At 47.1% G+C, this 14724-nt stretch overlaps 1 protein-coding gene across 1 annotated transcript in view; it reads left to right on the top strand.

The window, feature by feature from the left end:
• Window positions 1-14724, top strand: part of ERP44 (endoplasmic reticulum protein 44) — a 42003-nt gene that overhangs the window by 12518 nt on the left and 14761 nt on the right. Inside the window, exons 2-4 of the mRNA XM_048510424.1 lie at window positions 5110-5182; window positions 6224-6263; window positions 6833-6948. Coding sequence (XP_048366381.1) covers window positions 5110-5182; window positions 6224-6263; window positions 6833-6948 — 229 coding nt within the window. The remainder of the gene's footprint in view (window positions 1-5109; window positions 5183-6223; window positions 6264-6832; window positions 6949-14724) is intronic.

Here is a 14724-nt window from a genome sequence, read left to right as displayed (position 1 = left end):
AAGACCTCAACAAAGACAACTAGTGTGAAGGTATAGCCCAGGCCCGATACCATCAGCCATATGCTTGCGTCTTGATTAGTTTGAGCCAAGCCATGCCAGAATAATATATCTGGGCCATGCAAATTCAGTCCATCTGAGGAACTTTTGCAGGAACAGTGATCACAGAAGGTCTGCTACAGGATTGGGTGTGTGTGTGTCTGTCTTTTTGTTCTTGCAGTTCCAGGGAGAGGATAACAACTAGCAGGAGCTGTGCCTGATTTTAACTCCGTGCAGAATTAAGCATAGTTAGCCCAACGAGAATGGCCTTGTAATACTTTTCTCACTTTGAGACATGATTACACTGCAGTCAAGCAGAGGCGTATCGGGGGAGATGGTGGCCAGAGACAACTCCTTCTCCGGGTGCCACCTACCCCCGTGCCCCCCCACACTTGGGGGCAGGGCTCAGGGGCATGCCCCACACCCCCGTGCAGGCTGACTTTTGAAAGCTGGAGCTTTTGAAAGATGGCTGTTGAAAGCATGGAGGCTGGGGGGACCCTTCCCCCCCCCGACATTCCTGCAGGCCGGCTCCTGCCCCCCCCCCCCCCCCCGGTCTCTGTGCTTTCAAGAGCCGGCTTTCAGAAGGCCATGGAGAGGGCAGAAGCCAGGCTGCAGGGAGCCCAGGAGGGTAAAGTGCCATCGCCGCCCGACATGGAGCTCCCCCCCCCCCATGTCCCTGGAGGCCAGCTTCTCTCCCTAGGCCTAGGACCTGCAGGGAGGCTGGGAGAGGGGAGGAGTGCAGTGGTGGGCAGCCCGAGTGCACGCCATTTGGTCACAGGGGCATCCAGTACACCCCCCATGTGACCGAAAGGCGGGCACGCGGGGACATGGGTGTCCCCATACCTAAGGCATTGCGCCCCTGCAGTCAACGATTCAGTAGGGTTGCCATGCCGTGTCCGCAGCTGGTGCCACATTTTCATGAATCTTGACCCAATTTGCCTCTGATCAGAACCCCACCCCTGTTCAAGAGGACTGTCTTGATTGTAAGTGGAGTTGTCAGAGAAACCTTTCCACAAGCTAACTGCTTTTCTAATCTCGTTTCGCAACGTGCTCTTCCAGTAGCACTAGTGCATCTTGCAAGCTTAATTAATGCAATCATCAATCCTTGAAGCCTTATCCTACTCCTTTGATGGTGGCTTGATAAAGAAAAACTTGAAGTTCTCTCTTAAGACTTCAAGGTTCTGGCATGGTGTTGGGGAAGTCTCGTTGTGTTCCTTACGCCGGACCCTGTGTCCTGAACAGTAGCGCCTCAAAGAGATTCCATCTGTTCCACCCCTGTAGCATGTTTATTTAACCATTATAACCCCCATGTGGATTCCAGCTGCCCAGAACTGTGGAGCGTCTGCCCACCAGCAATATAAATGCTTGGGGTCACAGCCCATATTTAGACAAGCACAGAATAAGATGCTGTGTTTGCCTATTGGAACTCAACCACGGAGATGTGCTTTGGATGGTATTGAAGTAAGGATTATAACACTTAAATTGTCCCTGAATTGTACTAGAACAGCGCCAGTGGATTTAGTTCACAAATGAGAAGGCTATGTTATTTAACCAGGATTATCTGTTTCTGGTGGAAAGGAGTTAACGTAGAAGGCATTATTGCGCACTCTGATAATCCGTTTCAGTCAAGATGAACCACAAGAAACAAAGTTATGGTTACAACATCCTAACGAAAGTTACTGAACTGTTTCAATTTTCTGTTTGAGGTTTGCTTAAGGATAGGAAGCCCTTGAGAAACCAAACGACGCCAACCTGGTGGTGCGTGCCACCATAGCTCCTTTAAGCATAAGCATTTATTGTCATTGTGCACGCACAACGAAATTTACAGCAGCATTCCTCGATGCACACAATTTCAGACGGATACCCCATCCTCACTTTCCCCTTCCTCCACCCATCCCTACACAGCCCCAAACACATCAGCATAGCCACAGCTCTAGAGTAGAAGCTGTCTCTAAGCCTCTTTGTCCTAGTTTTGATAGACCTGTATCGTCTGCCGGATGGTAACCGTTCAAAAAGAGAGTGTGCTGGGTCTCTCAGAATATTTTGGGCTTTCTTTAGGCTTCGGGAATTATAGAGCAGCAACTTTAAGCAGCAACTTTAACTTTAAGCAGCAACTCAGATTTTGAATTATGAACAGGGAGGGAGTTGCAAGAAGCTGACGAGAGATGCTGTTCAGTTCTGCAGAGCCGCTGATGTTGTTGCACCAATAGAAGCATGTAGAACCTTACAGAATATTCATTCTCAGGGAAGAGGGCAGCAGACAGCTCATGCAGAAATCAGTTGGTCAGCAAAACCCACCCTTTCTAAGGAGAATATGGAAAAAGAAAGGATTATATGAAGTTTGCACGATACATACTTAAGGGCTTGAAAAGCGTAATCCCGCAGGGGGTTGATGGGAATCGTAGTCCATGAGCCACTGGAGAGCCACAGTTGGACACCCCTCCTCTAGAGTCTAGAAGACCGTACCAACTGTATAGTAGCTGAACCTGAGCAGCACTGGGCATAAGCCTTGTCCTCTAAAAAAAACAACAACAGTGGCATGAAGTGAGAGCTGTAGTCCACCTTATTCTCCACAGCCAAGACTGGCCTCTTCCCTAGAAGTAACATCACACTGCGACTTTACCTTACATCAGGGGTGTCCAGCAGGGGCTGATGGGAATTGTAGTCCATGAATTGTAGTCCATGAAAAGGGCCAGAGTTGGACACCCCTGCACTACACCACGCTGGCTTTATCTATCTATACATTGCACACACACACACGCAAATGCCTACCGCAAAGGCCAGCTCTGGATTTTATATTCCGAAAATAAAACGGAGCCCCGTAGCCCACACTGCTAAGCGGCAGCACTGCAACCAAAGGTCTGCTCACGAAGGCAGTGACAAACCACCCCATTAACATTGTCTGCCTGGTAAATGTCATGCTGTGATGTCATCCCATGAGTCAGTAATGCCCCGGTGCTTGCACTAGGGACTACCTCTACCTTAATAATAAGACAGACAATTGCAAGACTCAGGAATTGGCTCTTATATTTGATTCCAAAATAATAGTAGTGGTTTTGTGGTCTGTTTACGGCGAACTAAAGTCAACTTTATGGTTGGTGTTAAACGTGCAACAAATTAAACTGGCAGCATAATATCAACATTCAGAGCAGGTAAATTGGACCGCTCCACAGTCAGTGAAAAAGTCCTAATTCCCTGCTGCATGTTTCATCTGTAGCTTGCCTTTGTAGCATCATCTTGTTTCCATAACTAGGAAAGGAACCTACAGGTTTCCCCGTGGTATGGGCTTGTTATTAATCGCAGAATAGCCACGAAGCGTTTGGACTGGCACTCTCAAGACACTTTTCCTGCGCCAAGTATTCTGTCGATCCGTATATAACAGTGATGGCGAACCTATGGCACGGGTGCCAGAGGTGGCACTCAGAGCCCTCTCTGTGGGCACGCGTGCACAGAGTTCGTCATATGATAATAGTGTAATGATTTCAGGGAGATTATTAGCATTAAACCTAAGACCTAGTTTTGGGGAAGCAGTGTAGGTAACTCTGTTAAGTGCTGTTAAACCCTACTGATTTTCATGTGAAGAACTGAAGCACGATCAGCCACCTGGGAATAAGCTCGGTTGCTGGCAATGGGGTTTGCTTCTGAGTAAACCCTCCTAGGGTCGTGATTCACCCGTTAGAAGTGTTGCACAGTTGCTTCAAAGCAAAGTCACCGACTACCACCAAGCTTACTCCCGAGTAATGCGCACTTTGGAGCCAACCGTTTTTTCTATACTAAAACCTCAGTATTCAGGTTAAATTGCCATGTTGGCACTTTGCAATAAATAAGTGGGTTTTGGGTTGCAGTTTGGGCACTCGGTCTCAAAAAGGTTCGCCATCACTGGTATATAAGCATGGTGGAAAGAGGTTCTTGTGTTTTGCCATGTGTTCAAGGGGTTGGAGGCTAGTAGCTTTCGAAGCAGGGCCAGCGAGGCATCGCAAGGACTTGCTGTGTTTATATTTTGTACATGAAGATTAAATCAGTCCGAGAAAAACATCGTGTGGAACTTGGCCCTTCAGGTTGGATTAGACTGGGTAAAAATGAATTTTCTCGTAGAGCATGGCGAGATTCGCCTCTGGAGAAGGAGCTAAATGAAAGGATTAGCAAGGATAAGCGGCTGGTGCCTTCCAGAAAAAAAGACTGTGGACGAACTGATTATTTATATCCTCTGGATAAAACTCAGTATTATATATAAAGCATCGAAATGGATAAATGGACTGCAAAATAGCAGGGCAACCAAATGTGGCAGGTGTTCCCCCCCCCCCACCCCCGCCAGAGCATCCTAGTAATCGTTGAAGGCTTTCACGGCCGGAATCACTGGGGTGCTGTGTGGTTTCCGGGCTGTATGACCGTGTTCTAGCAGCATTCTCTCCTGACGTTTCGCCTGCATCTGTGGCTTTGCATCTTCAGATCCTCTGAAGATGCCCGTCACAGATGCAGGCGAAAAGTCAGGAGAGAATGCTGCTAGAACACGGTCATACAGCCCGGAAACCACACAGCATCCTAGTAATTGCATCCTCTTTGCCTGATAATGCATAATGGAAGCTTTTGGATTGGGCTCCATGGATGTGTTGTGTGTGTGTGTGTATAAAGTTCTGTCAGGTCGCAGCTGATTTATGGCAACCCCGTAGGGTTCTCAAGGCAAGAGACGTTCAGAGGTGGTCAGTCATTGCCTTCCTCTGCATAGCAACCCTGGTAGTCCTTGGTGATCTCCCACCCAAGTACTAACCAGGACCGACCCCGTTTAGCTTCTTGGCTCGCTAGCAACTCCAGAGGACCGGCCACGTTATTGTGTTGCAGCATGACTGACAGGAGTTCAGAGGTGTCTTCAAAGCTGACGAGTTTTTGTTCCAGCCCAGCTAGTTTGTTGCTGCAATAAATGATGCTGAAATAAAATAGTTCGTCTGGAAGGTGCCACTAGAGGTCCGTGTGGTTTTGGTCCTGTAGGAATGCGGCAAAGAAGATTATGTGTCCGTGAGGCTATGTCTAAGCTTATTGACTTGTATTGAACAGGTTTTAAAACATCTGTTGCAGGTGTCCTGGCTCTTCAATCCCGCAAGAAGCGAAATAACAAGTCTTGACAGTGGAAGTATAGATGATACTTTAAGTAAGTGCCCGAGCATCCATATTTTATTGATTGGAAGTGAGCTTGGCTTCCACAAATGATTTAATGTTCATTTTGAGGGAGTGTCTGCTGACAGCGTTCAGAGACTGTTTAGCCACCTTGAAAAAACATTTAAATTGTTTTTTAATAATTATTCATTCTCAGTCCTTTAACTATTGTCACAGTTTAATATTAGCTGCATTCTGCTGCAATGTTTCTGTGATTCAGGAAGAAACGGCTGAAGGCTTTTGCTTTTATTTTTGGAAGAAATGGGCTATTGAAGTCAACTGAGGGAACTTCCTCTATATGAGTTATGTGGAGAGTATACAACCGACCTTAGTTTTTAAAAAATGTACCTGAAGTAGCTCAGTTCAGCAAGATTCAAATGCCACCGTCAAAGCATTCCAACATGAGAGAGCAATGCCCTGTGAATTACCTGTTCAAAGGAATTTCAAACAAATCTGGAAGTCTGTCAGGCCACCCAGTGCCGGTTTAAAGAAGGCGACGGATACACCTCTGATTGGGTGACTGCTCCGTGCCATGCGTCGCCTGGGCACCTGCGTCTGGAAATTACCATGTCAGAATTTCTTCATCGATGTAAAAGTTTCCAGTCATGCTGCACAGGTACAGCAAAGTGGGGAAATTCAAGCATGACAACAAACGGTGTTCGTTTGTCCCTGGGTGATGCAACATCCGGAAACGAAAAGAAACAGCTCAGTCAAGGCAGACGGAAGCTCAGGCTAGATCTTTGCAATCCAGTAAAACCAGTTGGATGGCGGCCCTCTTGTACGAAAGGGGAAATCGTTTTGATAGTCTTGATATGCTGTTAGTAAGGGCCTGCATTCCTAGGCTAACATTTTTCCCTATTCATCTCTGAAACTCAGGCTGAACTCAGAAATGTCCTTTTTTTCTTCCACCGTTCTGGTAATTGTAACATTAAGATACGTTCTCTTTAGCCACTGACCTTCCAGTAGGCTTAGGTTTTGGCTGTTTGCTGTCTTAGCCATTTTGAAACAAACATTTCTTGTTTTTTTTTCTCTTTAGATAATGCAGATGTTGCTTTAGTGAATTTTTATGCTGATTGGTAAGTGTTTTCTACATTTATCGTACACTTTTACTAAAGTAGAACTAGAACTGTTTGGTCCTCGTCTAAACTTTTGACTATTTAGGACAAGATTCAGGCAGATTTAGAATTAAATAAATAAGAACATAAGAACTAGCCTGCTGGATCAGACCAGAGTCCATCTAGTCCAGCACTCTGCTACTCGCAGTGGCCCACCAGGTGCCTTTGGGAGCTCACGTGCAGGATGTGAAAGCAACGGCCTTCTGCTGCTGTTGCTCCCAAGCACCTGGTCTGCTAAGGCATCTGCAATCTCAGATCAAGGAGGATCAAGATTGGTAGCCATAGATTGACTTCTCCTCCATAAATCTGTCCAAGCCCTTTTTAAAGCTAAGCTAAATGAACTAGAATTATGTGACATTTGCAATTCATCCATTTCAGATATTGCGGAACTCCCAGATGTATTTTCTTTCAGTTCAGACTAGTTTGTGGACAGTTTTTCCGTTCTCTCTCCAGGCCCCCCCCCCCCCCGCCCTTATTCCAACATTTATTTGAATAATTTCAATCTTACAACGTGTCTTCTCCTCCAACAGGTGTCGCTTTAGTCAGATGCTGCATCCTATCTTTGAGGAAGCTTCCAACATCATTAAGGAAGAATTCCCAGATAAGAATCAAGTGGTGTTTGCCAGAGTAGATTGTGATCAGCACTGTGAGTAATGCTCTAGTTCTGCTGCTGTTTTTAAGTACTTGATTGAGCTTATTCTAATGTCGAAGTAAATTTTGGAGCCAAGTGCCAGCTTTTGCAGTATCAGCGTGGCTGTCTAAGGCAGGTAAAATTCACTTCTTATACATTGCCAATGCAGTTATAAAGCTGATATAAAGAAGAAGACGAGTTTGGATTTATATCCCCCCTTTCTTTCCTGTAGGAGACTCAAAGGGGCTTACAAAGGAGACTCAAAGGGGCTTACAATCTCCTTGCCATTCCCCCCTCACAACAAACACCCTGTGAGGTGGGTGGGGCTGAGAGAGCTCCGAAAAGCTGTGACTAGCCCAAGGTCACCCAGCTGGCGTGTGTGGGAGTGCACAGGCTAATCTGAATTCCTCAGATAAGTCTCCACAACTCAAGTGGCAGAGCTGGGAATCAAACCTGGTTCCTCAAGATCAGAGTGCACCTGCTCTTAGCCACTGCTCTTAGCCACTACGCCACTGCTGCTCCGGGGGGATAGCTCTTCAGTTATACTTTTGTTTTTTGTTTTTGTGTTGGTCCTTGGAGGCTGGCTGTGAGTTTATGTTGCTTGTTCCAAGATTGGCATTTCATCCCCTTGTACATAGGAAAATATGGAGGGAGATAAGTTGCAGGGGGGAGCTGATCTCTGTGTATCTGTCATATCCACGGACTGTTCAGTAAAAGACTGTGTTCAGATGATATCTTTATTATCTTTGTGAGTTCCGCAGGGCCTGTAAGACAGAGCTATTCCACCGGGCTTTTGGAGGGGCTGGCCGTGGTACCACCGCCCCCCATTGAAATCAAAGCTGCCTGTCTGGACCACCTTGGTTGGGCCCTAATTCCATCTTGGGCCCTGCCTACCTTCTCCCCTTTCTTCTTTCTTCTTTTTTGGCCTTTAGATCGGGCGCCTGTGTGTGTGTATATGCTTTACACAATCTTGCTGTTTTAATCTGTTTATTGTTATTGACTGCTGTTAAGTTTTAATGGGTTAAGTTTTTATGCTGTATTAATTTGCTGTTTGGAAACAGCCATGTTGTGAGCCGCCTCGAGCCCTTCGGGGATGAGGCGGCCTATAAATCTAATTGAATGAATGAATTAATTAATTAATTAATTAATTAATTAATTAATTAATTATGACACAGCATCAGGAATAAGCATTTAGACATCTGTTGCCAGAATTAGAGCAGAAGCTACAAATGCCATCCATTATACCCCAGGTCAAGCCCCACGTCACATGACCATCCCTGACTACCCAGCGTGGTGTAGTGGTTAAGAGCAGGTGGATTCTAATCTGGAGAACCGGGTTTGATTCTACACTCCGCCACCTGAGTGGCAGAGGCTTATCTGGTGAACCAGATGTGTTTCCACACTCCTACATTCCTGCTGGGTGACCTTGGGCTAGTCACGGTTCTCTCAGAACTCTCTCAGCCCCGCCTACCACACAAGGTGTCTGTTGTGGGAAGAGGAAGGGAAAGGAGCTGGTAAGCCACCTTAAGTCTCCTTACAGGAGAGAAAGGTGGGATATAACTCCAAACTCTTCTTCTTCTCTGCCCATTCCCAAAGGGGGAATGGCCCCTCACCAGTCCCGCAGTCCAGAAACAAGACTCGGAGACAAGGCGGCCTACCCCAGGGTCAAAACAACCTGCATTCCACACCACTGACAGAACTACAACAGCAGGTGCCTCATGAGATGATAAGGCAGTGCTCGGGAAGTCAAAGGACAAAGAGTGAGAAAATACACCTCACCCCAGTCACGAAAAGGGAGGGGGAATGAGAAGAGAAAGACGGGAGAGACATGGCAAGATCAAACCAGACATGGGCTGATCATGACAGTATCTTTCTCAATCTAAAGAAGAAGAAGAAGAGTTTGGATTGATATCCCCCCTTTCTCTCCTGCAGGAGACTCAAAGGGGCTTACAATCTCCTTTCCCTTCCCCCCTCACAACAAACACCCTGTGAGGTGGGTGGGGCTGAGAGAGCTCCGAGAAGCTGTGACTAGCCCAAGGTCACCCAGCTGGCGTGTGTGGGAGTGTACAGGCTAATCTGAATTCCCCAGATAAGCCTCCACAGCTCAGGCGGCAGAGCTGGGAATCAAACCCGGTTCCTCCAGATTAGATACACGAGCTCTTAACCTCCTACGCCACTGCTGGTAGAGGGAGTAGAGGAGAGAACTCTGCTCTCCCCTCCCTGTCCTACACCTGCATCCAGGGTCAGGTATCAAAATTGCTTCAGTATAGACCAGTAGCTGCTGTAAAAGAAAGGTTAGTGTGTTTCATGTGCCGTCAGCCACAGGTATCCGTAACCCCAAATCCCCCGCTCCCTGAGGAAACTTCCTACTATGTCTCTGAATGATTTATTTCTCCATTGTGGTTGGGTTGTTCCGCTCCCTCCGTGCATTGGATTAAACGGATCACTCCATCACATTCAGGGCAGACAGATGGCAGAATGATTAGCATATTGAGAACAGACGCTCAGTTGAGAAAAGTGTGGAAGGACACTGGAGTGCTTCGTTGAGGCTATGAGTAGATCTGGCCTTCTGTAGAAATACACATAAGGTTTATCAGGAACAGCTGGTGGTTTTCTTAGTCTGTCATGGCCCGGCTGGGCTTAGCAGTGCCCGGGGACTCCGAGGACCCCTCAGATGAGGAATTGGACGCCGGCATCACAGCCTTTCAGCAGAGGCACCAGAGGAAGATGAGACAGTTTATGCAGGACCAGACTCACAGCCTCAGCCAGACACAAGCCCAGAAGCCCCTCAGCCCCCCAGCTCCAGACCTGTTGCAAGAACATAAGAACATAAGAACAAGCCAGCTGGATCAGACCAGAGTCCATCTAGTCCAGCACTCTGCTACTCGCAGTGGCCCACCAGGTGCCTTTGGGAGCTCACATGCAGGATGTGAAAGCAATGGCCTTCTGCTGCTCCTGCTGCTCCTGAGCACCTGGTCTGTTAAGGCATTTGCAATCTCAGATCAAGGAGGATCAAGATTGGTAGCCATAGATCGACTTCTCCTCCATAAATCTGTCCAAGCCCCTTTTAAAGCTATCCAGGTTAGTGGCCATCACCACCTCCTGTGGCAGCATATTCCAAACACCAATCACACATTGCGTGAAGAAGTGTTTCCTTTTATTAGTCCTAATTCTTCCCCCCAGCATTTTCAATGTATGCCCCCTGGTTCTAGTATTGTGAGAAAGAGAGAAACATTTCTCTCTGTAGAGAAGGACCCCAAGGGACCCCAAACTGGCATGCCCTTTCCCTACTTCTCCTGCACCCTGCAAGCACAGCAACTTCCATGAGAGAAGGCACAGCGCTCGTTCGGCTGCTCAGCACCAGCCAGGCCCCAGGAGAGTGCTTGCAGGAGCCGGTCTGATGCAGGAGCCAGGTGCACAGCATCCCCAGCTGGCAGGTGAACATCTGGCTTCAAAGAGGCTGAGGGAAGAGCTGTCGTGTGGTTGCAGCATCTCTCCTACATGCCCGTACCACTGACTTTGCTGCGTGGTTGCTGCTCGCTAGTCTCCCGTGCTGTCTTAAGCTTGTGATCTGTGTTCTGTTTTCTGTCTCCTGACCTCACTCTTGACATAGTCCTGGATTCATGCTAGGAATGATTCCAAGTCTAGACTGTTCTGGGAATGTCCCACTGTTTTCTTTCGTGCAACAGCAGACTCTGTGACAGGGGTAACTTTTCATAGATAGGCCCCCTGATCTAAAACACGCCCTCGATATAATTAAGAAAATGTTGCTTGCACCTTAATGAACGCTTCCTTACATTACCTTGTGTTGTCAGAAGTAGAGAAGGAAAGGACTAAGGAAGGGGAGGAGAATTGGATTTATATCCCCCTTTCTCTCCTGTAAGTAGACTCAGAGGGGCTTACAAACTCCTTTCCCTTCCCCCCTCACAACAAACACCCTGTGAGGTGCGTGGGACTGAGAGAGCTCAGAAGAACTGTGACTAGCCCAAGGTCACCCAGCCGGCGTGTGTTGGAGTGCACAAGCTAATCTGAATTCCCCAGATAAACCCCCACAGCTCAAATGGCAGAGCGGGGAATCAAACCCAGTTCCTCTAGATTAGAGTACACCTGCTCTTAACCTCTACCCACTGCTGCTCCTGTAGGTGAACAGTTCACTTAGTAAAGTGAAGGTACCCCTCAATTCTTAAATGTCTGACCTCATTTAGCAGTTTCCTCTTAAAAGAAACTTTCTGAAGCCACTGCATGGCCATTTCTTTGCTCTTTTAAGCGGTGGACAGTGTAACTGTGCAGAAGTCGGCAGCCACTAAGCTTAGATGACTTGTCATCCGTCTCCAGGTTTTCTGGATCACTGCCTTCCTGTTTCCTAATGGCTCAGCTGAGCAGAGTGTTCCCATGAAAACAGATCGCTTTTGGTTTGAAATGCCTTCTTGATAGTAGTCTTCAAGACTCCCGTAGTCCTCATAAAAATCGGTGCTCTGGATTTAGAGAATGATGCATTCCAGCATGACCAAGGAAACCTGGTCCAGGGCTGTGCAGAAGAGGGAGTACAGGTCGGGGCTAACTCGCTTCACTGGCGTGCCCTGTGGCACCAAGGACGCAGCCTGCAATTTGCAGTTCCGCTGAGAATAAACCACACTTCAGCATTGTGCCAGTAGTGTTCCTAGATGTGTTCGTACTTTCTTCCATGTAAGTGAACGTCTCCATACAAACCATTTACCTTTTCGACATTGTGGGGAACAATTCATTGACGCAGTTCTAATCAAACCCCAGAAATGATTCAGTGATGTCTGGTTAGGGCAGAACAAAGTTTGCTTGATGCAGCCATCTGATGCAGCAGAGCGGGCCATTCGATGAGCTGTCGAATGAATGGGTGAAATGCAGCTTGTGTCCCTTGTGCGCCCGGCGGTCTGTCCCTCGCTCCCAAGACTCCGAACCAAGGAATCTCTTGGCCCCCTCAAATCTTTCTCCCTAAAGTGTTCTTTTAATCTGGAGGCCCTTTATTCTGCGTGTGTGGTTTATAATTGACTTTTAAGCAGCGTTAATTCGAGGAGAGGCCTAGTTTGCAATGCAAATTACATCCTTCCACGCAAAATTGTCACAAACTCTGCAGGGAGCTGAAGGGGGTTGGTTTCTCCCTCCTCCAACCAGCATTCAGAGTGGTCAGCCTGGCAGAGTGACTTGCGCTTTGATGCGGGGGGTTGCGCACTGAGGGTCCCAGCAGCTTCTGCCCGTCTTTGAGGCCCGGAAAATTAAAAAGAATTATTGATGTCCTGCACAATGTTTGATGCTTAATGGCAAAATGTCACGTTGCCTGCCCTCGCAGCCACGATAAAGATGTTTTGTTGGGGAATGTGTGGAACCCTGATGCGTTTAAGAACTCCAATATTTTTGGAAGGAGGGGCACTGTTCTATTTGATAGTGGTGGTGGTGTTGTTTTAAACGGAAAGGTAATGTAAGAATTAGGTCTGCAAAGATTTCGCTGATTTGGTGGTGCCCTACATCAGTCAGGGCACTGACTGAAGATACAAGATATGCTTTGGGGTTTTTTGCTAATATTATAGGACTTTAATTCATTAAGATTTTGATTGGATTTTAATTCATTAAGAAATGAAAATGATCTTTTCTTCAAACAGCTATCATAGATTTAATGAAGGGGATCTGAACTGCAAAGATTGAAATGCCCTTATATAAAGCGACCGCACTTGGAGTACTGTGTTCAGTTCTGGTCGCCACATCTCAAAAAGGATATCGAAGAGATAGAAAAAGTGCAGAGAAGGGCAACGAGGATGATTGAGGGATTGGAGCACCTTCCTTATGAGGAGAGGCTGCAGCGTTTGGGACTCTTAGTTCGGAGAGGAGACGTCTGAGGGGGGATATGATTGAAGTCTATAAAATTATGCATGGGGTAGAAAATGTGGACAGAGAGAAATTGTTCTCTCTTTCTCACAATACTAGAACCAGGGGGCATACATTGAAAATGCTGGGGGGAAGAATGAGGACGAATAAAAGGAAACACTTCTTCACGCAACGTGTGATTGGTGTTTGGAATATGCTGCCACAGGAGGTGGTGGATAGCTTTAAAAGGGGCTTGGACAGATTTATGGAGGAGAAGTCGATCTATGGCTACCAATCGATCCTCCTTGATCTGAGATTGCAAATGCCTTAGCAGACCAGGTGCTCAGGAGCAGCAGCAGCAGCAGAAGGCCATTGCTTTCACTTCCTGCATGTGAGCTTCCAAAGGCACCTGGTGGGCCACTGCGAGTAGCAGAGAGACTAGATCCGTGGTGGCAAACCTTTGGCACTCCAGATGTTATGGACTACAGTTCCCATCAGCCCCTTCCAGCATGACCAATTGGCCATGCTGGCAGGGGCTGATGGGAATTGTAGTCCATAACATCTGGAGTGCCAAAGGTTCACCACCACTGGACTAGATGGACTCTGGTCTGATCCAGCTGGCTTGTTCTTATGTTCTTAACTGCATTTATCATTGGCAGACTGTGTGATTATATACTCTCTATTCCATTTGCAGTTGGAGTTGGTGGCTGATAAAATAAAATTTGAGAGGGTAGCCATGTTGGCACCGTTCCTTTAAAAATCAGTTAACTTTCCTTCATGTGAGCGGTACCACACCGAGGCCAGCAAGGGAAGGAGCACACCCTCTCTGGCCTTGTTTCTGTCCTCAGTGTTTTGCTGGCCGAGGCACACTGTGCCTTTAAAATTCAGTTTACTTTCCTCCACCCCACCAGTTCTATCACCATCATTGCGGGCAATAGCAGTAGCATTCCTGGCCGGGGAGGGGGTGGCCAAATAGGCCCCCCCCATATAACCCAGGTTAGTGGCACCTGGGGAAAGAGCCCCCCCCCCCAGATTTGCCTCTGCTAATGACTCCTGCCATGTTGGGACATAGGAAAGTACCTCTGTGCTCCATTGTACATCCTTGGGTGGTGTTCCACATGCACACCAATGAGGGGGTCCCCACTTTGAAACTGAGCTAATCTGACACCAGTGACCACAATTTTGACATCTTGTGCTGCGGTGGTGGTGATAGTAGATCCCTATGTGGAGGGGGTGCAAGATGTTCAGCGGTGCATAAGTAATCTTGTGTACACATGTAGAGGGTCTTGCTAGATTGCAGCCAGTATGGAGCTCAAGGTTCAGTCCCCCACTCCACCCCGAAAATCTCCATCCATTTGCTGGCGTTATTCAGTGTGTAATTTCTGCCTGTTTCAACTACGCCCCTGTAAAAAAAAAAATCTATTGATTTGGAAGTGAGCAAGCGAGTGCTTGACAATATTTTAAACTTGATGAACTCCAACAAATGTTGTTGATAAATAAAACAGTCATAATATTGTCTGTTTGCATTTTTTATTTCCAGCTTTTAAACAATATAGTAGCATCTCCGATTGTGTTGGCTGTACTTGTATCAAGTGTCAGAGTTTAATGAAACTATTTAAAAGGTTCTGTGTTTGATTTTGTGAATGAGTTCAAACAGCGCTTCATGTCCTTGCATTTTTATTTTTCATTGTTTTGTGGGGGATGGTCGCAAAATTCACACACCGCTTGTGTCAGCTTGCCATCTGCGTGCTAACCCGATCTTCGCTGGATGGCATTTTGTAATCTCTGAGTAATTTGTGAAGATTTTGAGCAGTTTGGCTGGTTCAGGAGACTCTGTCCTATAAATGTGAGACGTTCTGCAGCCCCTGGAGTCTGTGTTCATATTACTAAATGTAATGCTGAAACGTGGTGGTTGTCAATGCAGTCTGGCCATCGACGTCCTGATTGTCTTGGGGC

Source organism: Sphaerodactylus townsendi, linkage group LG11 (assembly GCF_021028975.2).
Source record: "Sphaerodactylus townsendi isolate TG3544 linkage group LG11, MPM_Stown_v2.3, whole genome shotgun sequence".
NCBI classification, from domain to species: domain Eukaryota; kingdom Metazoa; phylum Chordata; class Lepidosauria; order Squamata; family Sphaerodactylidae; genus Sphaerodactylus; species Sphaerodactylus townsendi.
The sequence above is the reverse complement of the archived record's forward strand: the minus strand, read 5'-3'. Positions and strand labels throughout refer to the sequence as shown.